This window comes from Microcaecilia unicolor, chromosome 9 (genome assembly GCF_901765095.1).
Source record: "Microcaecilia unicolor chromosome 9, aMicUni1.1, whole genome shotgun sequence".
NCBI lineage: Eukaryota > Metazoa > Chordata > Amphibia > Gymnophiona > Siphonopidae > Microcaecilia > Microcaecilia unicolor.
In genome coordinates, this window is record NC_044039.1 from 135826588 (window position 1) to 135852251 (window position 25664).

Below are 25664 nucleotides of genomic sequence, written 5' to 3' on the forward strand. Positions count from 1 at the left end.
TTGTTAGGAATGGAACTGCCTGTTGTGGATACTTTTTGGTATTTGAGTGTTATAATAGATCTTCAACTTAATTTTATGGCCTATGTCGACTTGGTAGTTCAGCGGGGTTTTACTGTGTGTCAGACTTGTGAGTTCTTGTACCAAGTAGAGCGCTGCTGAGCCCAGTACTTGGACCAGGTTCTGCTTGGCGGCTGGACAACCCCATGGTTCACCTGCGCTGACCGCCATTCCCCAGATGTTGAGCCCCTAGGTGCGGGTGGCCTGCAGGACTTACGGGACGGAGCTGGAAGCGGGGTGATGAATGTATCGGCCAGGCAGGCAGTAGGTCAAGAGAGTAATCCAGGTATAAGCAGCAGTCAGTAGGCAGCCGGCAGGCAAGAGAGTAATCCAGGTACAGGCGAAAGTCAGTAGGCAGGCGGCAGGCAAGAAAGTAATCCAGATGCGGGCGAAAGTCATTAGGCAGGCAAGAGAGTAATCCAGGTACAGGCGAAAGTCAATAGGCAGGCAGCAGGCAAGAGAGTTATCCAGGTACAGGCGAAGTCAGCAACGAGGGACCAGTAGATAAGAAGCAGACTACAGAGTTAGAAACACCTACCAAAGTAGAAGCCGAAGCATGGAGTCCAGGGAGAGCATAGCTGATAAAGTGCTGGCATCTGTCATCAGCAGGGAGAAGGGGCACAGCCAAAGGACAAGAGCAGGGGAAGGAGGAACCGGAAGACCAATAGGAGAAAAGCAAGGGAAGCCAGGCAGAGGAAGAGCAGACCCAGGTGGGTGGAAGCAAAGCAATCAAGGAACCTGGAAACCAGGCAGAGAGAGAGAGAGAGAGAGCAGAAACAGGTGCATGGAAGCAAAGCAATTAAGGAGCCTGCAACCACCGCTCTCTGAACAAACCCAGAGTGGACTACACACACATGGCTCAGGCACTGCCAGTCGTGTGTGTGTCAACAGGACCCCGCGCAGCCCGTGGATGCTGCTTGCGTTGAGGTAGAGGACATGACACTGTGCTCTGTAAATTAGGGCCAGTGAGAGGCTTTGTTGATAAGAAAGCACTTCAGGTTTTGATGTAATCCTTTTTTATGTCTCAGTTTGATTATGCCAATGGAATATAGACTGGAATTTCTACTGATAATCTTAAGAAGCTTCAAACTTAGCATACTGCTCTTCGTTTATTAGCAAGGCTGCTTGTTCTTGTATGTGCATTACCATTGGTTACCTGTATATTACTGAATTTGATTTAAATCGTTGGTTCTCACTCATAGGGCTCTGTATGAGATAGTGGCATAATCTTTGTCAACTTTAATACATGAGTATGTTCCATCTAGACCAATACGATCTTTGATGTTGGCGGACCCTTCTGTGAAGGAGACTCACCTGATATCCACAAAGAGGTGGGGGATGGGCCTTTTTTTAATCTGGTGCCTTCAAATCTCTAAGGGAAGTGCAGTCCCTTCCATTGTTTACGTGCCTTTTGAAAGTACATCTTTTTCCGTTTGGCTTTTGAAGTGGCCCTCCCAGAGGATTGAGGGGACTGAGCCTAGGTGTCTGTTTGTTTGATTAGCTATTTTTTTGTGGCATTTTTGCCATTTGTGACCTTTATTGTGGTTGTGGTTATGTGTGATCTTGTTTGAGTGGGTCTGTCCTATCCTTATTGGAGTTCCTTTCTGGATTGTTTTTAATGTTTTGGATTGTAAACTGCTGTGATCTTAGTTATAAGCCTGGCAGTATAGCAAGTGGAATAAACTATAACTGTAACACAGTGCTAAGCACCTCCCAATATTACAAGAACATAAGAATAGCCATACTGGGTCAGACCAATGGTCCATCTAGCCCAGTATCCTGTTTCCAACAGTGGCTAAGCCCAAATAGTAGCAACATTCCATGCCACCAATCCCAGGGCAAGCATTGTCTTCCCCATGTCTGTCTCAATAGCAGACTATGGACTTTTCCTCTAGGAACTTGTCCAAACCTTTTTAAACTCAGATACGCTAACCACTATTTGTACATTCTCTGGCAAAGAGTTCCAGAGCTTAATTATTAGTTGAGGGAAAAATATTTCCTCCTATTTGTTTTAAAAGTGTTTTCATGTAACTTCATTGAGTGTCCCCTAGTCTTTGTCCTTTTTGAAAGATTAAAAAATCGATTCACTTCTACTCGTTCTATACCATAGTAACATAGTAGATGACGGCAGAAAAAAGACCTGCATGGTCCATCTAGTCTGCCCAACAAGATAAACTCATATGTGCTACTTTTTGTGTATACCTTACCTTTATTTGTATCTGTCATTTTCAGGGCACAGACTGTATAAGTCTGCCCAGCACTATCCTCGCCTCCCAACCACCAGCCCCGCCTCCCACCACTGGCACTCAGGATTTTGTGGACCTCAATCATATCTCCCCTCAACCTTCTCTTTTCCAAGCTGAAGAGCCCTAACCTTTTTAGCCTTTTCTCATATGAGAGGAGTCCATCCCCTTTATCATTTTGGTCACTCTTCTTTGAACCTTTTCTAATTCCACTATATCTTTTTTGAGATACAGAGAACAGAATTGAAAGCAATACTCAAGGTGAGGTCGCACCATGGAGTGATACAGAGGAATTATAGTATTTTCAGTCTTATTCACCATCCCTTTCCTAATAATTCCTAGCATCCTGTTTGTTTTTTGGCTGCTGCCACTTACTGGGCAGAAGATTTCAGCGTATTGTCTACAATGACACCTAGATCTTTTTCTTGGGTGCTGACTTCTAAGGTAGATCCTAGCATCAGGCAACTATGATTCAGATTATTCTTTCCAATGTGCATCACTTTGCATTTGTCCACATTAAATTTCATCTGCCATTTGGATGCCCAGTCTTCCAATTTCCTAAGGTCTTCCTGCAGTTTTTCACAGTCTGCATGTGTTTTAACAACCTTGAATAGTTTTATGTTATCTGCAAATTTAATCACCTCACTCATTGTTCTGATTTCCATATCATTTATAAATATGCTAAATAGCACCATTCTCAGTACAGATCCCTGCAGCACTCCACTATTCACCCTCCTCCATTGAGAGAAATGGCCATTTAACCCTACCCTCTGCTTTCTGTCCAATAACCAATTCCTAATCCACAACAATGAAGATTGAGAATGTTCATTCATTCTGTTGAATGAGGGGTAATTTGTATTGTTTGGCACTCCAATCATTTTGTAATGTTGACTTCAGTGTTTCCAAATGACCTGGAATGGCCAATGTCAGAGATGAGATGGGCTGTTGGATTCAGTAGGTTACTGGCCTAAGCCAGCACCACATCATCTATATTTTTGTTATAATAAAATGTCTGTACTAACGTCTATCCAAAACTTGTCTTTCACTTTTTTTTGTACTGCCAGAACAAATTTAAACTTCCTTAGGGGTATTGCATTTTCCCTGAAGTCCTTGTCACAATGTCAGATAGCCAGCCAAATGATACTTGAACACAATTCCTTGTAGGTTCGATGCTGGATTTATTCATCATCATCATCCTTGTATCCCAGAGTCCTTTTGGGGCTGTGGGAGCCATCCTTCTTGCCCAAGGTCCTATCCTGTCCTGAGCAATGCCTCTATGAAAAGGAAAAGCAGGTTCTCTTCACCTTAATTAAACATAGCTTATGGGATCTCCTAAGGCTCAGAGCAGACACTTCTCAGCATTCCAATGCAATAATGACAAAGCAAATCAGAAATCGCAGTGTGGGCAATCAATACAATCCAGAATAGCAGGTTTTAGCAAGGTTACAAACAGTTCGACAAGTAGGGTTACTGCTCCACCAGCATCTGTGATCCACAGCATAGTTCATAGACTGCGAGGGGTATAAATTCATTTCCCATTCATTATTCTCTGCCTGTGAATGTTTTATGCATGTGAAATCCATGTTTGTGCACATTCAGTAACAAAATGAAACAAATGGTAAAAAAAAGGAAAGCAAACTGAAAAATGAAATGTTGTGCACACTCCTATCCCTCAAGTTGCTGGGGACCATGTTCTGTTCTAAGCAACCCCCTTTTACATCCCTGAGAACCAATCAGGGTCCTCTAGGGCGTGGTTATAGATCTAAACTTGGAAAAGGAGGCAAACCTGTTTTCCACTTGTTTGGCTTCATTTTAGCACAGTTATGCAATAGCTCAAAGGCAGAGCTCCAGTTACTCACAACTCCAAGCCAGAGCCAGACCAGTTCTATAACACGCAGTGGCTAGACTTCACCCAGGCAGAACCAACTGTCTTTCTTCTGTGTTTGTACAGCGCTGCGTACACTTTGTAGCACTCTAGAAATGTTAAATAGTAGTAGTAGTATGATGCAACAACCCCCCACTCCCCCTTATACTTCCTTTTCACGTGCTCAATAGGCAGTTGTAACATTTTCAGGGCATAAACACACTTAAAAAGGAGGTGCTAGGACCATATGAGGGTAAGTCTGTAACAGGGACCCTACTGCAGCCACTGGTTATGGCGCTCATTCTATAAAGAAAATTAGGTGCGTACTCTTTTTTACAGAATACTAGTGCAACTGGCTAAGAAAGCGCATATATCTAGTTGCAACTGCTTACATTAGCCCTATAGCTGTATTCTGTGAGGTCATTAACACATGTAACTAGCCACTTATGCACTTTTAACCAGGTGAGAAGGGGAGAGAGCGCCTCTAGGAGGAGGTAGGGAGAGATCATAACACAACTCTCCCGCTGTACGATTCCCTATTGTGGCAGTGCCACACGAACTTTACCTACCACAACATCACTTTGTATTTGTTCACACCGGTGTCGGTAAACGCCTTTCCGGTACTATGTAAGCCACATTGAGCCTGCAAATAGGTGGGAAAATGTGGGATACAAATAAATAAGTAAATAAATAAAATAAATGACTCGAATACCACCATTTGCGCACCTTATGTTGCCTAAAACTAGGCAGTTCCATATCAAATTAACCCCTATGGGCTAGATTCTATATATGGCGCCTGAAAATTCCATTTGGAAAAAAAATACACCTACTGTAGATGTATTCTCTAAAGCGTGCCTATATTTTATAGAATAGGCTTAAATTTCTGTGAGGTACATAGAGTACGCCGGAAGCCTCTCCACGTGACCAAATTTAGTCACGGTCATTTATGTCATGTTTTACTTGGTGTAAATCTTGATGCCTAAATTAGACACAGAGCGAGTGTATTCTGTAACAAGGCGCATAGATTTTAGAAATGCCCATGCCCCACCCAACTATGCAACTTAGAATTTAAGCACACCACATTACAGAATACGCTTAGCAAATTGTGCCCAAGCCTGCACCCATGAACTACTGTTTGTGGCTCTGGTTTCGGGTACCTGACCGAAGACCTAGCTGGTGCCCAGAACTTGTGGTGAGACCAGGGTTACAGTTGTATAATCTGAATAAACTTTTAAATATTGCCAGCCACCCTTGTTTTTGTTTTACCTGGGGAAAGGGAGGAAAATCCTACCTGCCAACACCTTTTTTCCTCAGGTGTTCCTCACCAAGCGTTCAGGGACCAATGGTGCCTGCCCAAGGGGGACTCCAGCTAGGTTGGCCTCAGATCCAGGGATACCTAGTATGGAGTGCTACACGAACATTTATGTCACACACCGGGGATTACCAATAATTCCTTAGCTGTGATGTACTGCATTTTAAGTTCTTCATATTTATATTTCAGTTTGAGGCCCTTTTACTAAGCTCAAATTTGAGCATGGGAATGGGCTTTAAACACTATTCTATAAAAAGCACTCAACTCATAGCGCTCTTTATAGAAAGCGCTCCACACTAAATTTTTCTGGGGCCCAAATGTGGGCACTATTTACTGAATCCATTTCAAAATAACTTACAGTCACAGCTGGCTTTTCTTCAACTCATAACAGTAGCATCTCTACTGTTCAACAACCTTACACCAACAAGGCTGGCATGGATTTCAAAGGTCAAAAACAATGTGTTCCAAACCGAATTGGAGACTAATGTTTGTGATGGATCGTCTAACAATTACAATAATGATAACCAGCTAAAACTCTATAGCAATCTTGAGGCCTCTTTTACAAAGCTGCACTAGCGATACCTATGCGGCAAATGAGAGGAAGCCCATAGGAATCGAATGGGCTTCCTCTCAATTGCCGTACCGGGAATCTGTAGCGTGGCTTTATAAAAGAGGCCCTAAACATCCTGAATCCTACCTTTAGGTGCAACAGTTGGACAATGGCTAGGATTCCTTCTTCCTTGAGGGCTGTAAACTCTGCTTCTGTAGCATTCTTAGCACCTATAATCGTAATGAGCAGATGCCAGATCTTGACATCAAACTCAAAGTTCCTGCAAGGCATCGGACAACACTGCCACTAGATCATTAGGCTAGACCCTAGTGCTGCATTTCTAATTCCACCAGAGATTTGTCTGTTGATTTACTCTTATAAATCATTTTTACACACCTCTGAAATTTGCAGAGTAGATGCCTGTCTGAGTAAATAGTCCTGAAATAGTCATCATAACATTAATTTGTTCTGGTTTTTTTTTTTTTTTAATTTTAATGACTTTTAAAAAATGACTTTGGATGTTTTTCACAGAAATACTCCATTTCCCCAGATGGCTACATCATACTTCTTTTAGGGGCCCTTTTACTAAACTGCAGTAGGGCTACCGTACCGGTAACGTGCGCCAAATCAACCCTACTGCCAGGGTAGCACAGATGCCCAGTGGTAGTTCCGAAGTTGGTGTGTGCAGTTTCCCACAGTAGAAATTCATTTTCTATTTTCTACCGTGGGGGCATTCCTGGCGGTAATCGGCAGCACGGCCACATTGCCGTATGCTGCCTGATTACCGCACGAGTAGCACATGAGCCCTTATTGCTAGGGTTACCATATTTTGTCCCCCAAAAAGGATGACACATGTCCTGCCCCCTTTCACGCCCTCACTCCGCCCCCTGTCACACACCCCGTCACTCCCCCTCCCCATCACCCCCCTCCCCTTAACCTTACTACTGCCCTGGTGGTCTAGTGACCTCTTCGGGGCAGGAAAGAGCCCCCTCTTTCCTGCCCGGAGCGCTGCTCTGCATGCATCCTTCCTGTTGCTGGTCTTGGCGCTGATTCAAAATGGCCGCCGAGAGTTGAAGTCTCGTGAGGTCACGTCAACTCTTGGCGGCCATTTTGAATGGGTGCCAAGGATCAGCAACAGGAAGGATGCATGCAGGGCAGCGCTCCAGGCAGGAAAGCTGGGACTCTTTCCTGCCCCGAAGGCGGAAGAGGTCACTAGACCATCAGGGCAGTAGTAAGGGGAGGGGAGGCTAGCAATCTGCCCATTTGTCCGGATTTCTGGACAAACGGGCAGGCGGGCAAAACCCGCCCGGTTGCCCGGACATGCCCTCAAAAAGAGGACATGTCAGGGTAAATCCGGACATATGGTAACCCTACTTATCGCCATATAAATAGGTGGCGGTAAGGGCTCAGGCAGTAAATAGCCATGCACTACTTTTAATATTAGCACACAGCCATTTACTGTCCCATTTTTAAAAAGGGCCTTTTTACCCACAGCGTTAAAAAAATGCCCAGCACGCGCCCAGACTCATGCAGGCCACTTTTTACCGCAACGTAGTAAAAGGGCCCCTTAGGATGGTGGCATCAGCAAAAAAGAAAAATGCACTGCCTAAATTTGAATATATTGTAGTAAAATGTCACTTCATAAATAAATTAGCTGTCAATTTCATTATGTTTTCTTTTTTGGGTGGTTTGAATAAATCAATATTAACACCATGTACATTATTTTCAAATAGATTTCCATGTTATTCACTGTTCCCCATCATTTCCCTTTCTCCTAGCTTTCCTAAAGAACAGTACAGTGCATTCCCTCTGTCCCATCCTGGTACAGCTGCCTTTGAAGATGGAATGTGTCCTTATCATAGTTGTGTTTCACCGAATGCTATTCTTGTCCTTGCAGTGGGGGTTAGAAACGCAGACATGGCCCAAGGATCAAGCGAGCCAAGTCCTGTAGGTACAGCGGATCCTGAAGAAACCACGCCAAATATGATTGTCTACAGAAAAGTAAGGACTCGTTTGGTTTTACTCTATTCTATACATTTTAGATGGATTGTGTTAGATGCTGAGATTTTAAAGAATTTTATAGCTAATTCTCTCTTTTGAGGTCTTGTTTTGGATGTTTGTCTTTAAACTGGAAACAAAAAAAAGTGTTTGGCTGTATAAACAGGAGATCACAAATAGGTCACTTTTTGTGGTTATTAGGTGTCTGTTTGAGTGAGATTGTAGTGAGGTTTTTATCCCTCAGAAGGATTTTGATGGTTTACAACTGAGGGGTTTCCAAAAGTCTTGATTATCTTCAGGGACAGGTTACTGCTTGTTATTAATTTAACTGATGTTTTGCTATTTAACTGATGTTTTGGCTTAAGGTATGTCACAGTTGCTTCTGAGAACGTGGTGAAGGCGGTTAGCTTGGCAGAGTTTAAAAAGCGGTTAGACGGTTTCCTAAAGGACAAGTCCATAAACCGCTACTAAATGGACTTGGGAAAAATCCACAATTCCAGGAATAACATGTATAGAATGTTTGTATGTTTGGGAAGCTCGCCAGGTGCCCTTGGCCTGGATTGGCCGCTGTCGTGGACAGGATGCTAGGCTCGATGGACCCTTGGTCTTTTCCCAGTGTGGCATTACTTATGTACTGATTATATACAGGTTCCATTGTATGTATTTTTAAAGATAAAAATGAATTCTAAAATAATGCATCACTTAAGTGTGACACTCAGCAGCCAGACTTAGGATCCACATTAGCTGGGTTCTGGAGGGAGCAATGGCTCATGGCTCCTTTAGGGGGTCTTTTACTAAAGCTTAGCTCGAGTTACCTGCAGCAGGGTCCATAGGAATAAAATGGTCCCTGCTGCAGATAACACGAGCTAAGCTTTAGTAAAAGCCCCCTTAGACAGGAAGACACTGTAAAAGCTGGGCTTAGTACATTGCGATAGGAATATAGGATAGGATGGAAAATCCTGGGTATCTGTGAATTGAAGACTTACGGCACCAAATCCTTGCCCGAGTTTCTACTAAGCTTGAGGATAAAGGGGAAAGAATAAACTGCCAATACAAAAGGGAAGTTCTTTATAGTGGACACATTATGAACAGCTGTATAATTTTTCTACTATGCGTTGGCTTCTAGTACTATAGGTGGGGTGATATTCAGCCCATGGTAAGCAGTTTGTAAACTGCTTCCAACCATGGGCTGATCCAAATCAGGATATTCAATGCTGGGGCATGCACAGCTCCTGGCACTGAATATCTGGGTATGTGCACTAACCCGGAAGTTAACTGGGTATTGCCCTAACTCAGCCCCGGGCCCACCCCTTAACCTAGCTGACTATGAGAAGGCCGGTTTGCGGTGATATTTAGTAACACTAACTGGTTAAGTACAACTGAATATTCGCGTTCAGCTAGCTCAGCAGGGCTTTATTGGGCAGCAGCCTCTCTTGCCTGGTTAAACCCTTTTGAATATTGACCCCCTGTAAGATTTAGGGGGGAAGTTATCAATGTGGGCTACTGTTAATTTGTTTTTTTTTTTGACACAGAGACTCGTTCCACGAAATGGTGCCCTGTGCTAAAATAACCTGACTTATGGTAAAATAACCCAAATTAACAATAGCCCACGTTGATAACTTCCCCCCTTAAAGTGCATTTAATAATGGTTTTTAAGGTGGTGTTTGGAAAATGAAACTGAAATATGAACCTGTTCGATGTGTCATTCATCTCAAGATTTTGTGTTGAAAATATTAGGGGTATTGGATTTGAAGTATTTCAGTACTTGGAGGAGGGTCTTTTCTAGTTATGCCCCTGAATCATAATGTTATGGAATTAATATGAGAGCAACAGAAGATATTTGGGTATTGCTTTCAGTCTGAGGATCCCTTTTTCAAATATTTTTGGTGGGAATTTTTAATCGTTGTTTGTGTCTTATTTTCCTGCCTAAGGTTTTTCATTGTCCTGAATCATGGAAAGCAGTTCCTAAATAGCTCCACTTAGAGCATAGTTTTTTTGCTTTTCATAATGCATGTATGAACTGGTTATTATGGGACGTGTTTATGATTTTTTTGTTATCAAGACATTCATTTTATGGTGTGTTCTTAGGGCTGGATTCTATAAATGGTGTGAAGCCCTATTCTATGAAAGGTGTGAACCCTTTATAGAATAGTGCTCAGTGCCGATTTCCGTGCCTTAACATTGGGCACCAGACTTAATCTTGCTGAAACCTGATGTAAATACTGGTGTCCAAGTTGGGCTCGCTGACCCAGTATTCCATAACTACACATGTAACTTTTTGGAACACCAATTCCCCTCCCATGGCCGTGCCCCTTTTTGAGATACGTGTTTTGGGAATTGTGCACCCTGCCTTATAGAATAGCTTGCAGATAGACGTGCATGCAAACGTTATTGGGTGCCTGTATCAGATTTAAATCCATTCTTGGTTGCCAAAGTAACTGTATTTCATGCTGTATTTGTGCTTTAGCCAATTATGTTTTCTTGTTTGCTGGTCCGATTCTTTAAAGAGCTTTTGTTTTCTTGTTTTGCACATTCTTTTACCTCTTTTTCCACTCATTCCTTCTAGCTTAACAATAGAGATTGATGTTGCCTGGTCACTTTTGTCCTTCACTGCTTTTTCAGTATTTGGGTCCATTTATGCTTTTAAAGATGCCTGGGGACCTCAGATAGTAGTTGTATATATGTAAATTTCTATATGACCCATTTTCCTTCAGTCAGTCCTGCTTATAGATACCTGCTTAGAATGGAGGAGTTTTGCTCTTACATCCAACTGTTCAAGATCTTTGTGGACTGAGTCTACAAATGCAACACATTTATTATATTCTATTGATCCAACAATCAGTGTCTTTGGTGGATTACATACTTTGATAGAGAATACAATACATCAAACAAAATTACAATCAATACCAGACAAGATACAACTACAGAGGACTAATGACAATCCAAATAATTAAAGGTTCCAATATTCTGCAGGAGAAAACCTGGTAGGAGAAGGCAGAAACTACTACCCCATTATCTCCCAGGGACCAGGTTACACTTGGATTTTCAGTGGCACATAACTGTATAGTGTCACTGCAAATCCAAGCAATCAACCTGGCATTCTCTCATTAGTGTTGGGCAGTCTGGAGCACATGGAGTGGCGCTGGGAGTTACCCAGTTAGAAAAATAATCTAAAGGGAATGGTTGCCTGGGTTAAAGGTTAGCATGATTTGTAGGGGTGTGCCTCTAGCGTGTGCCATTTCCAGAGCTACGGAAAATAATTCTGTAATTTCTAGCACAGCGGTATTCAGGCAACACCACACGCTGCCCGGTTACTGCCGGGTTACCGCGGGAGCCCTTACCGCCACCTCAGTGGCTGGCTGTAAGTACTCCCCCCACATGGCCACGTGATAAGAATAATTTTACTGCATGGTCATGTCTTTTTTAGGGGCATTTTACCTGCTGTGGTAAAAAGGGCTCTGGCATGTGGCAAAAATGGCCCCCACCGCTACTGCAGGGTCCTTTTTACCGCAGCCTGGTAAAAGGACCCCTTAGTATGTGCGTTAACTTACGAATTAGAATGCATTAAAATGTTCTAATTTTTTTTATTAAAATGAATGTATAAAATAAACTAAAAAAAAACATCCAAAAATCAGGAAAATACTAACTGAACCGAAAACAAACTGAAAACGTTTGCCCTCTACACACTGGTCTGAAAGAAACACAGTTGAGAAGAGAGAAGCGATGCTATGAACAAGGGCTCAGTTCTGTGGCTCAGTCTTGTGCAGCGGCTACTGATGGCGATAAAATACTGTTGCTTTTACACAGGTTCAGAACTGAGTCGGACGCGGCATTCTTATTTCACTGCTGACCTGAAATAGTTTCTGTATGAGCACAAAAGACCAAATTTTATAAATGGCACCAAAAAAAATTGCGCTAAGCGCTATTCTATAAATGGCACTCAAAGTTAGGCCCAAAAATCTAAAAAATACTGGAGAGCAAAAATAACATGAAACCAGTACTAAATAATTTGCCCTAAATCATAACTTTAACCCAAGAGATTATCTATAAATTCTATATTAAAGACAGGAAACCTCAACAGCCAGGGGCACCTACGAAGATGGTCTTCCCCTTTAAATGGTTCTCATCACAGGTTTCAATTGTCCTCTGAAACAAACTGCAGTGGAAAATAATTCCTACTCGGAAAAATCCAGGAATTTCAGTCTTTGTGGTGGATTCCTCCTGAGGCAGAAGCGAAACAAGGAGGCCCCTTGTCAAGGAGTCACATTGTGTTACAGTAGATCTACTTTTGGAGCTTTACCCGGCTGGATATTTTGTAGAAGCCCAGTTGTTGTGGCGACCACCCGGGTGGATAAGCTAAGTGGAACTTTTTTCTGTGCACATGTAGTATTGTATATATTTTTCAGTATTATGATATGACAGTAACCCTGTAGATTATTGCTAAATATTTTCCTCCGTTATTTTTGACTGCAATGGTTTTTTCTACGAGTAGGAGTTGTTTTCCATTGCAATTGGTTTCAGAGTACAATTGAAACCTGTGGTAAGAGCCGTTTAAAGGGGAAGACCATCTTCATAGGCACCCCTGGATGTTGAGGTTTCCTGTCCTTAATATATATTCTGTAGATAATCTCTTGGGTTAAAGTTATGGTTTAACTCAAAGTTAGGCACCATTTATAGAACAGTGCTGAGATTCAAGATGGCCATTGCTGGAGTCCGACATACCTGTTGCTTCTCTGAATCTCTCAAGTTTTGGCGATGCTGAAGAGAAGGGGCCGGCTTTCCTCCAGCGCTCCTCAGCGGCAGAACCTATCCTCTAACCCGGTTACAATACAGACTTTTTTCAGAGAACTACGGTGCCAGACACGTCGGGGAACAGCCCGTTGGTCTGTTCTGGGGTGGATGGAGACCCCACAACGCTCCCAGGGCTAGAGCTTTCACTCAGCCCAGATGAAAGAGCTCCTCCCCCTCAACCCTCTGGGAGCAGTACTCCTCTGTTGGCGTCCCTCTATCCCCATGCCTACAATCGGAACAGGGGAAGAGAGATGGAAGGTGATGACCATGACCAAGGGAACTTGGTCTGGAGGAGACTTAGATAACCAGATGGGAAGAGTATTACTAGTTACTCTTGGAACAGCGAAGGAGACTCCAGCCGTGAGTGAGGAACATGGCTCTTCTTCTACTAATACAGAGGTAACAACGACTGTATTTCCTATATTTATGGACAAACCAAGTGAAGTTACTCTGGATAGTCTATGGACATTAATAGTAGAGTTGGGGAAAGCAATATGTCCACAGATAGAAAAACTGACTCAAGATTTATCCATTTTAGAGCAGAAGACAAAAGATATTGAATCTAGAATGGAAACCTTAATGAATAAAAATAAGGAATATGAAAATGAAGTTAAAAAGACATAATCATATCAAGAATGTATAACTAAGGACTTAATATTCCTTAGAAGAAAAACTGAATTCTTGGAAAATTCGATAAGAAATAATAATCTTCGTTTTTTGAATTTCCCCAAACAATTTGCGACTTCTCCAAGAGATATGTTAAGGAAGTACATAAAAGATATACTGGGAGTGGCTGAAGAGGCCATTCCTCCGTTTTCTCAACTATATTATCTGCCAATAAAACAATATGGAATCAAAGTAGCTTCTGATAGTGAAATGGTAATACCGTCGACTCTGATTGCAACTGTGGCATTAACTCCAGATAAAAACTGGCTAATGAGACTATTCTTTCACAATAGGGAAAAAAGTTTTCTTGGACTGAAAATCCATGTTTTTCCTGATGTTACTAAAGATACTCAGAAGCGAAGACAGCAATTTCTTATGATGAAGCCAGGGGTACTTCATTTGGGGGCGAAATTTTTTTAAAGATATCCTTGCAAGTGCGTTGTTAAATATCAGATGAATAAGTATGTTTTTTTGATTCCCCCTCAACTCACTGCCTTTTTAACAGTTAAGGGATCTACTGGGAGGGGAGGGAATAGCTCTGTGCAATAATTAACTGGTACCTTTTGGGAATCAGACTCAGCAAATTCCTGTTTTGTTTTCTAGATAATTAATTTAAATATCCATATATGTAACATTTTGAATCCCAATTGTGGACTTGAGCATATTCTGGTGAGATATTTTTTTTTCTCTAACATAAGATTTCATATATTATATAATGAAAACCAGATAACTTTTCTGTACAAGTGTTATACTTTATTATAAGTTAAAATTCTATAAATAAAAAAAAAACAGCGCTTAGCGCCAGGATCCGCAACTAACTTTAGGCACTGAGATTTACACCAATTGAATCCTGGTGTAAATCCACGCGTCTAAATTAGGCAACGGATCCTGCGTGCATAACTTTCAGGAATGCTTCTGATCTGCCCATGACCCTCTCATGGCCACACCCCCTTTTTGGAGCCACACTTAAAAGTTATGGGCGGATTGCGGCAAGTAAATATGTACGCATATATTTAAATTAATTCCAGTTAGCAGTGATAATTGATTATTAGGCACTAATTGGCTCCAGTGGCGTGGGCCTGGGTGGGCCATGGCCCATCCACTTAGGGCTCAGGCCCATCCAACAGTAGCACATGGTAATGAAAATGCTGCTCTCCACAATACTGGCACCTTCGCATGCTCAGTTTTGAGCGCATGCCTGCTGCAGACTACCAAGGTGGAGACTGGAGAAAAGCATTTTCCCACCAGCTGAGATATTTTTTTGATGTGGGGGTGGGGGAGAGAACATTTGGTGCCCACCTACTTCTTGCCTAGGCCCACCCAAAATCTGCTGTCTGGCTACGCCCCTGGCTCGTTATTCAATTACAATTTCTTGTGCAAATTGGGCATGTGCTCAAATTTGTGCACAGAATTCTGAGCACCATATATAGAATTCAGAGGAAAATGTCCTAACGAGGATGATAAAAGAGTGAAGCTGAGAGGGTCATGGGAAATGTGCTAACTTGAAATAAACAGTTATTTCACCCTAATTACATAAATGATCATTTTGAAAGCTGAGGAATGTCTTTTGAAAAGCTCAGAGTTCCATATCTGGGTAGGAGGAATCATTTCTGCAAACAGAATTGTGTAAGGGATGTAGAAGAAATTGCATTAGACAGCCATGTTTAATATCCCAAGACATTTGATGAGGCTGTCTTCTTCTTTTAAAGAAACTGCTTTTCCATGGTCAGAGGAAACAATTCACTAATGGGTATTTATGTATCACCATTGACCCTTTCTGCTTCCACTTCACTGCTCATCGCCTACAGGATATCAACCCAATTTATCCATCTCTGTAAGACTTACTTTAAGCCTTGTGACTTCCATTTTTTTGGATGGGGGCAGCTTGTGTTGCAAGACTTGGAGTTTGGCAGGGCCTCTTAGCTATCTGCAGCACTGACTTCCTTCTGCAGCCTGAAACTGCTGTATTGCTGCATCTCCCAGCATCAGAAGGAAGTGAGCAGTTCAGATCTTTGCTAAATGAAAATCCCCAACCATCAGATGCCCTAATTATTGGTTACATTTTGCACCTCTCTCTTCCACACTGAGAATGAGGCCACTTTCTATTGTTCAGGAGAAGACACGCATTTATTCATTATTTATAGATGAGAGCGTGCTGTTTGCTCATGATATGAAAAATGAATATGAAAAGCGTACCATTCCATGGAGGAATAAAGGCAGGGTTGAACAAGGGACACTTGAATGTTCAAGTTAATCAAGTCATCATATTTGTTTAACCACCTTGAACAATTTTATACAGTATGTAGGAAATTTAAGTAGAACTTTTGAAATAGTGTGTCACAGAGTATATGACCTTCCTCATATGTTGTCTTCATTACTATTTCGATTTTGCTCACACCTTTTTTTAGTAGTAGCTCAAGGTGAGTTATATTCAGGTATACTGGGTATGTCTTTGTCCCTGGGGGGCTCACAATCTAATTTTGTACTTGAGGCAATGGAGGGTTAAGTGGCTTGCCCAAGATCACAAGGAGCCGCAGTGGGAGTTGAACTGGGCACCTTGGGATATCAAGGCTAGTGCTCTAACCACTAGGCTACTCTTCCACTCCTCTGGTGGGTGTACCCAGCCTGTGCTGTAAGTCTGTACTGCAAAATTCACCCCTTTGACTGCTGGATTTATTCATCCTTTACATTAAAAAAAAAAAATCAAAATATCAGCCTGTCCCTGATGACACTATTTAGGGGGTGAATTTAGTTAAATTCATTTTGGGTCTGTCCTGTGCAGAGTGGGGGAAAAAAAGACCAAATGCAGCTATAGCAAATGGAAGTACTTACACACAGGACAAAGAAGCACACCTTTATTTGGCAGCCAGGGACCTATTGGTAGTACTGTAAGACTACCACTAGGGTATTGCAGCACCAGGAGCTGTTGGGGACTAGTCCTATCCCATGCCCTCTAGTCACCAGGAAAATCCCTAATAGGTGTTGGGGGGGGAGAGGTCAGAGATTGGAGGGTTCATACTGGGGGTGCTGCCAGGAGGGAGAATCTCCATGCTGCTACCACTGGTGTATCTACGTGGGGCCATGGGGGGCTGGGCCCCTGGTTTTGCTGGAAAGGGGTCCCCAACCCCTGTCAGCTGAAGCCTTGTCCAGCAACGGTCTCTGGCACTGCCACGTTGCCTGCCCTGCTCTGTCTTTCCCTCATGTCCGGCATGCTCCTTTTAGTGAAACTGATCATGCTCAATTGCACTAAAAGGAGCATGCAGGATGTGGGAGGAAGAGAGAGCAGGGAAGGCAATGCAGCGGTGCCGGAGACCGGCGCTGGACAAGGCTTCAGCTGGCAGGGGCTGGGTACCCCCTTCAGCCAAGGTATTTGATGCAGCAGTGGGTGGGGAGCGGCAGGGTGGCAGGGCAGCGAGGTGGTGGTGGTGGTGGTGGGGGCTCTGGGGAGGCAGACCAAAATGGGCCCCCCTCACCTTGGGCTCTGGCCCCCTCCCACCGTGAGGTCTGACTACACCCTTGGCTGCTACTCTCCCCTCCCCCCAAACATCTCATCCAATGAACCCAGAAACTAAAATGGCTTCTCAGAGATGGAAAGTGATACTATTGAGTGTGACCACTAATGAGCAATTATTGGCACTAATTAGAATATACACGCACATCCTTCTATGCACATTCTATAAAGTTCTCCATGAAGTTTGTAAGTCGCACAACTGAAAATGGGGTGTGACGAGGGGGGGTGTCTGTTATTTATGTGTGATATTATAGAATCAGGCCTATCCATGTGTTAAAATCACCACCGAATTGTAGGCCTGCTCTCAGCAGGCCTAACTGCTGGCGCATACATATTTCACATTGTTCCACGCTAAGTGCGCTTGTATAAATGGCATGTGGCCTTTATAGAATTGCACTTACTGTGTAGATTTTTTTCACCACTTATAGAATTTACCCATCTCTTTCCCAATAGTGCGTTAATGCATGCGTTATTCTTGCATGTCTGATGGTTCATATACACATCCTATCTGGATAAGGTTGCCAATTGGCTCCAGATTCTCCCAACAGGGTTGACCCAGTCATGGATTTACCCCATTGCAGGTCCAAGAAAGCAGGAAGAGACGATGTACAAGATCCAGGACTAGGTGCAAAAAGAAGCAAATCATCAAGAAAATTCAGTTTCAAAAAGTGTCCAATTTATTCACCACTAAAACCATAAATAAATAAATAAATAAATTTATTTCTTTATTTTAAACGTTTATGTATTGCCTAGAACATAGGCAGTTTACAAAATAACATACATAATAAAAACAAACTCAGAAGAAAGAAAACAATCACATTCCACATATCACGAGCAAACTGTCACCCAACATGGCCATGTTTCGCCCTCTCAAAGGGCTGCATCAGGGGCTTGAAATCAAATTGTTAATAAACACATAAATATATATGAGTATAAATAATAACATAAACATAGATATCATATCAAAAAAAGCCAGGGAACAAGATGGCGGCCAGAGAGGAAGTAGATCTCTGAGCTCCCGATCTCTGCTAAAGTCGGCGGTGAAGTGAACTTTCTACCCGATACCATCATGGGGAAAAGAAAGGGGAAAGCGGTGAAACCAACCTCCTCTGGTCCCGTTAATTCCACTCCCTGCCAACAGACGCTCGAGAATTGTGGAATTCGGAGACTGGAGTTGCAGACGCCCACGATGGCCAGTTTCGATGTTTCTTCATCGAACTACAGCATGGAAGGCGTCTCGTTGAGCTCGCCTTCATTCACTGCCCCTCCTCGACCCGGAACTTCTTTTGCAGCCGGAGAACAGCTAGAAGAGCGGACCGAAGTGCCTAGCTCCTAAGCTGTGTTAGGAGGTCCCGCTGCAAGTGTGCCCTTAGAAGCGACTTCCATCGTGAAAGATGGGGGAAACCCCACTTCTGCTAAGGCTTCGAGGGACGTATCCGGAGAAGTTCGGGGAGTAGTTAAACCAGCAGTGATAACTTTAGAGAATCTCTGGGACGTCATGCAGAGCATGAATAAGAACCTGATCCAGGTAATTGATATTCTAAGAGAAGATTTATTATCAGCTAAATCTATGCAAACCCTGACAGCCTCTCAAGCTCAAAAAAATAAGGAGAACATTGAAAATATGGATGGGGAATTGAAATCTTTACAAAATCTTACGACTTTAATAATTAAAGATAAAGAGACTCTGGTAAAAAGAATCGAGTATCTTGATAATCAGAATAGGAAGAATAACCTGAGATTCCTTAATTTTCCCAAAGCACCTTTAATACCACCTATAGATTTGCTTAAGAAATATTTTGAAGAAATCCTAAAAATTCCTAAAGAAAGTTTTCCTCCTGTTGTTAAGACTCAATATATATTTGGGAAATCTTCTAAACCAGAATGCTCACCTGAATTGAATGTAACAGCCTTTCTAGAAGACTCTCTTGAGACAATTACACAAAGATTGACTTTATTAGTTACTTTTGCTTTTGAAGTTGACAGGAATAATATATTCCGCTTATATTTCAAGAATATGAACGCCACTTTTTTGGGGGGTAAAATTCAGATTTACCCGGATCTTAATAGAGATACGCAACGGAGAAGGCGAGAGTTTTTGGCTCTTAAACCGAGGACTCTCGCCTTAGGAGGGACTTACATCTTGAAGTATCCATGTAGATGCCTGGTAACTGTTAGTAATGTTACTTATGTATTTCTTGACCCCCCAAAAATGGCTGAATTTATAATTGCTAAGGAAAAGGGAACTGTTCAGCCCTGAATGGCCCCAATGGCATGCTGGTTATACCATCTAGTGGATGTCTAATACTCATCTCTCTGAGTGATTGTAGAAGGAAATGTATTTTCTTTTCCTTGTTTTCCTTTAAGGTTTTGTTTTCCTATATCTTGTTCCTCCAAATTATGGTGGTCAATATGTATATGTTTTGTTTCCTGTTTATTAATCCTAATAATGGAGAGATTTATCTCTGTTTGTAATATATCTTTAATCCTGCATTTATATTAATATGAATGTAATTTGTTGAAAAGCATAAATAAAATAAAATAAAAAAAAAAACAAAAAACATAGATATCATATATAACACAGACCATATATAAAAACACATACTTGTCAACCATCCATATATCCATAAATAAGCCACTTAATCATTGATTAAAAATAAATAAAATTACAGATACATACCCCAGTTGTGTAGTAAGACAATTTCACCTACTGGTTTAAACAGCTGAAACAAAAAAACATATGAACATAGTTCATACTACAAATCTGTCTAGATACAGAGCAGTATATTTGGACTAATTCTGGGGTGCAACAAGACATACTTAAAGTTGCTATATCCTTAAAGTAACATAGAGGGGCATAATCGAACGGTGCTGGTCATCTTCTGGGCCGGTGCTGCAAGGGGGCGGAGCCAACCGTATTTTCGAAATACAGTTGGAGCTGGCTAAATCAATCGCAGGGTGTAGAGGAGATGGCCAGCTTCGTTTTTCAGCCATAATGGAAACCGGGCCCGGCCATCTCAAACCCGGTGAAATGCAAGGCATTTGGTCGTGGGAGGAGCCAGCATTTGTAGTGTACTGGCCCCCCTCACAAGCCAGGACACCAACTGGGCACCCTAGGGGGCACTTCTAAAAAAAATAAATAACAACAATAGCTCTCAGGTACATAGCTCCCTTACCTTGTGTGCTGAGCCCCCCAAATCCCCCCCAAAAACACTACCCACAACTTTACAACACTACCATAGCCCTAAGGGGTGAAGGGGGGCACCTACATGTGAGTACAGTGGGTTTTGGGGGGGGGTTGGAGGGCTCCCATTTACCACCACAAGTGCAACAGGTGGGGGGGGGGCCTGGGTCCACCTGCCTGAAGTGCACAGCACCCACTAAAAACTGCTCCAGGGACTTGCATACTGCTGTCAGGGAGCTGGGTATGACATTTGAAGCTGGCATGGAGGCTGGCAAAAAAGTTTTTTTATTTTTTTTGGGTGGGAGGGGGATGGTGACCACTGGGGGAGTAAGGAGAAGTGATCCCCGATTCCCTCTGGTGGTCATTTGGTCAGTTGGGGCTCCTTTGTGAAGCTTGGTTGTGAAAAAAAGGGGCCAAGTAAAGCTGGTGAAATGCTCGTCAAGCCTGGCTTTTTTTTCCCCATTATTGGGTGAAGCCGGCCATCTCGTGAGCATGCCCCCATCCCGCCCCCATCCCACCCCCATCCTGCCTTCACTACCCTACCGACACGCCCCCTTGAAGTTTCGCCGGCTCCGCGACGGAAAGCAGTTGGCGCCGGCCAAAATCGGCTTTCGATTATACCGATTTGGCCGGATTCAGGAGATTGCCGGCCATCTCCTGATTTGTGTCAGAAGATGGCCGGGGATCTCTTTTGAAAATGAGCTGGATAAAGTGAATCATGGGGGAAATTCTATATATGGTGCCTGGAAAAACCACGTGGAAATCATTTTCACCTAAGCATATTTTCTAAGATTTAAGCACAGTATATAGAATACACTTAATTGATATCCCAGCACCTAAAACTACATGAATCAATTTACACCAACGAAAATGTGGTGTAAATCCCTATGTGTATATTTACACGAACTGGGCCATATTCCATAACAATATGTGCAAATTTGGGAATGCCTATTTCCACGCTCATAACCATGCCCCTTTTTGGATGTGTGCATTAGAATTTAGGCGCAGTGAGTTACAGCATACGCTTAGCGAGTTATACGTGTAAATGCTAATTATTGCCAATTACCGCTTATTATTGCTTGTTAAGTGCTGTTAACAACGCTGACTGGCTTGTTAAGCCAATTCAGTTACGCACATTGTTATGGAATTTGCTTAGATTTAGGCACGGAACGCTAGATGAGATATATAGAAACTGGCAGCGTATGCATAATATCATATGGGACTCATTTTCAAAGCACTTAGACATTCAAAGTACTACAGATTACTATGGTACTTTGTATGTCTAAGTGCTCTGAAAATAAGCCCCAATGTGCCTTACAAAGAAAGATGTACCATACTATACAAACTATATAGATAATTTCCTATCTATATATCTTTCCTATAGATAACCTTCTTTAGATGCACTATCCAGACATTTTAAGTTTAATCATCATCAATACCAAAGAATAAAATTGAGGCACTATTATCCCCACTAAACTCATCCAGAAGTTATTAATAAGAAGTAGACAACCTCCTAGACAGCTTATGGATAAATAACAGATAAATAATTGATCAATAATTATAAATAGTACATAAATAATATAGCCTCTGTAAATAGATAAAAAATGCTAAATCATGTGAACTAAACATACATAAAAATGGGTAGCATATAAATAATAAGTAGCATATAAAAAAGCTTAAAACTATAACTGATGCAAAATATAAATATAGCACATAAAGGTACTCAGGTCACTTAGAAAATCACAGAAAGACAAATAAGTCCATCTCTTGGTTCAAGCCTTATGGTGTTATGGTCTGAAATCTAAAAATTAGTCTGTTCATTCCTCAGTAAGATTTTGTCAAGGTCACTTTCTCTCTATGAGGTCTTTAGACTTGTCAGTACAAAGAATGTGTAATCCTCAAATACATAGCCAGTCTGTTAAGAGTGTTCCATCAGTGGTTTATCCTTAATGTGTCTTTTAATTGCACTTCTATGCTCAATGATCCTGGTGTTAAAACTTTGCTTCATCTTGTCAATGTAGATGAGCTTGCAGGGGAAGACAGCCGCATACACAACTCCCACGATCTTGCAGTTAGAGCTGATCCCCAGTAACTGCATGTATAAATTTCTTAATTTCTAAATTCACTGAGCAAACTGAACACAAACCACATTTAAAATGTCTTAGTGGTAATTTTGTTATAGATGCTAAAGCTGATGGTATAAGAATATCTCTTAGGTTTTTTTTTTTTTGTTACATTTGTACCCTGTGCTTTCCCACTCATGGCAGGCTCAATGCGGCTTACATATTGTATACAGGTACTTATTTGTACCTGGGGCAATGGAGGGTTAAGTGACTTGCCCAGAGTCACAAGGAGCTGCATGTGCCTGAAGTGGGAATGGAACTCAGTTCCTCAGTTCCCCAGGACCAAAGTCCACCACTCTAACCACTAGGCCACTCCTTCTCCCAAGACCGCTATTGGGAAAATGCTTAATGCCCTGAACAATGTGCCAATGTTTTCTTAATATGCCTATCAGACTATCCAGCTTATAATAGAAAAAGAAAAACGCCTATATTGCGACCCAAATCGGGAGATAGACGTTTATCTCACAAAAACGAATAAAGCGGTATAATCGAAAGCCGAATTTGGACGTTTTCAACTGCACTCCGTCGCGGATGTGGACAAAGTTTATGGGGGCGTGTCAAAGGCATGGTGAAGGCGGAACTAGGGCGTGGTTATCGGCAGATCAGAGATAGGCGCCTTTCGCCGATAATGGAACAAAAATATGCGTTTTTAGCGAGAATTTAGGGCACTTTTCCTGGACCCTGTTTTTCCACGAATAGGGCCCCAAAAAGTGCCCTAAATGACCAGATGACCACTGGAGGGAGTCAGGGATGACCTCCCCTGACTCCCCCAGTGGTCACAAACCCCCTCCCACCACAAAAATATGCCGTTTCACAACTTTTTATGTTCACCCTCAAATGCTATACCCACCTCCCTGGCAGCAGTATGCAGGTCACTGGAGCAGTTATTAGGGGCTGCAGTGGACGTCAGGCAGGTAGACCCAGGCCCATCCCCCCCCACCTGTTACACTTGTGCTGGTAAATGGGAGCCCTCCACACCGCCCCCCAAACCCACCGTACCCACATGTAGGTGCCCCCCTTCACCCCTTAGGGCTATAGTAATGGTGTAGACTTGTGGGCAGTGGGTTTTGAGGGGGATTTGGGGGGCTCAACACACAAGGGAAGGGTGCTAAGCACCTGGGAGCTCTTTTACCATTTTTTTTGTTTTTGTAAAAGTGCCCCCTAGGGTGCCCGGTTGGTGTCCTGGCATGTGAGGGGGACCAGTGCACTACGACTCCTGGCCCCTCCCACGAACAAATGCCTTGGATTTATTCGTTTTTAAGCTGGGCGCTTTCATTTTCCATTATCGCTGAAAACCAAAAACGCCCAGCTCACAAATTGTCGAATAAAACATGGACATCTATTTTTTTCCCAAAATACGGTTCGGTCCGCCCCTTCACAGACCCGTTCTCGGAGATAAACGCCCATGGAGATAGACGTTTTTGTTCGATTATGCCCCTCTATTTGACATATGATTAAATGTGAGTGGATAGACAATCTTCTCTTTATCTGCCTTTTCTTAACCTTTAGCAGCTCTTTCCTATCTACCTATGATGCACACTGAAGGCAGGCATTAATACAGACTTCAGGATACCCTTTTTCCTTAAGCCTACTCATTTCTTTAGAACTCACTTTATATGTTATCTGGTCTGTGCGAAGTCTCTTAAGCCTAAGGAATTGGCTATATGGCAAATTTGTTTTGAGTGATCTACTGTGACAACTACTATAATGTAAGAGCTTATTTACGACGGTGGGTTTCCTATAGATGTCTGTAATAGATTTACCTCCAGAGTATGAGATATGGATGTCTAAAAAAGGTACAGTGTATGTATCTGGAATCTGATATTAGGATCAAGTTGATTCAATCATGTGTAAAAATTCTTACAAAAGTGTTTGTGTGCCCTGCCATATGATAAAAATGTCATTGATATATCTGTTCCACAAAGTAATATTCATACTGTACTCATGTGATATAAGAAACTTTTCTTCAAATCTCCCCATGTAAAAGTTGGCAACTGATGAGGCCATAGTTGACCCATCATTGTGCCTTTTTTCTGTTGATAATAGTCACCATTGAAATGCTGGCAATTTCAAAAACAAATTCTGTTTGGACTCTCTAAAAAAGTCTCTTTGTTTAATGGTATCACATATTTTATGTACTGCATCTATCTGCATAATATTTGTGAACAGGGACTCCATATTCAAGGTTGCCAGGACAATATTACCTGTACATTCTATATCGTTCAAGATGTTAATATCTGTGGAGTCCCTTGTGTTGGATGGTATCTTAGATACAAATGGTCTGAGAAATTTATCAGTAAATACGGAAAGTGGTTCAAGTAATGAGCCAATCGCTGAGATAATGGGTCTCCCTGGTGGTGGTGTGAGGGTTTTATGTGTTTTAGGGAGGACATATATTGTAGGAGTGATTGGATGTTTAACTTCCAAGAACTCAGGGGTCCTTTTACTAAGGTAGTGTAGGCGCGAGGTTTGGATGCGCGCAGAATCATTTTTCAGCGCTCCTGTAAAAAAGGCCTTTTTAAAATTTTTGCTGAAATTGAACGTGCAGCAAAATGAAAATTGCCGCGCGGCCATTTTGGTCTGAGACCTTGCTGCCAGCCATTGACCTAACGGTAAAGTCTCACGCAGTAACCTGGCGGTAATGACCTAGGTGCACCAAATGCCACTTGGTACATGTCAGATACGCACAGCAGAAAATAAAATTTATTTTTCGGACGCGCGTATTGGACATGCGCCAAAAATTAAATTACCACAAGAGCCACGCAGTAGCTGTGTGGTAACTCCATTTTGGAGCACATTGGGCACACGTAGATGCTTACGTAGCTTAGTTAAAGGACCCCTCAATCTCCTTATTAGTTAGAAACTATCTTTCTTTAGCTATATCTAAAAGGGACTTAATCTCATTTTTGATATCAGTTGTGGGGTCACTCTTAAGTTTCTTATAGAAGATTACATCGCTCAACTGCCTCTTAATTTCAGAGATGTACATGGCAGTGTCCATAACGACTACAGCACCACCTTTGTCCGCGGTGTCAGCAGGCCACCACCTTCAGGCCTTCCTGCAGGTATGAACTCGGCTGACCCTGGAAGGGCCGTTCCTTGACACAGCACTCCCAGAAGCAGATTTCAAAAATATGCTTAAAACCGCTTTATTCCATCAGCAAGGCCAAGACATTTCCTCTTCCAGACACAGTCCTTGGTTACAGCACATATCACCCCTTGTTCCTTCCTCCCACCGGCCACAGTTTCTGGATACAGTTTAAATTATTCATTGCTTCCCCAGCATGGCCTGATTCCTGTACACAGTTTTAAATCACTCACTGTTTCACCAGCATGGCAGTGTTCTGAACACAGTGCAAGTCACT

General features: G+C 42.4%; 1 protein-coding gene across 2 annotated transcripts in view; it reads left to right on the forward strand.

Moving 5' to 3' along the window:
- Window positions 1-7936: 7936 nt before the first annotated feature.
- RGS6 (regulator of G protein signaling 6) overlaps window positions 7937-25664 on the forward strand; it is a 495104-nt gene continuing 477376 nt past the window's right edge. For both annotated transcript variants that reach the window (XM_030214495.1, XM_030214493.1), the window contains exon 1: window positions 7937-8027. In XM_030214495.1, the coding sequence (XP_030070355.1) occupies window positions 7944-8027 (84 nt within the window). In that variant the 5' untranslated portion in view covers window positions 7937-7943. The remainder of the gene's footprint in view (window positions 8028-25664) is intronic.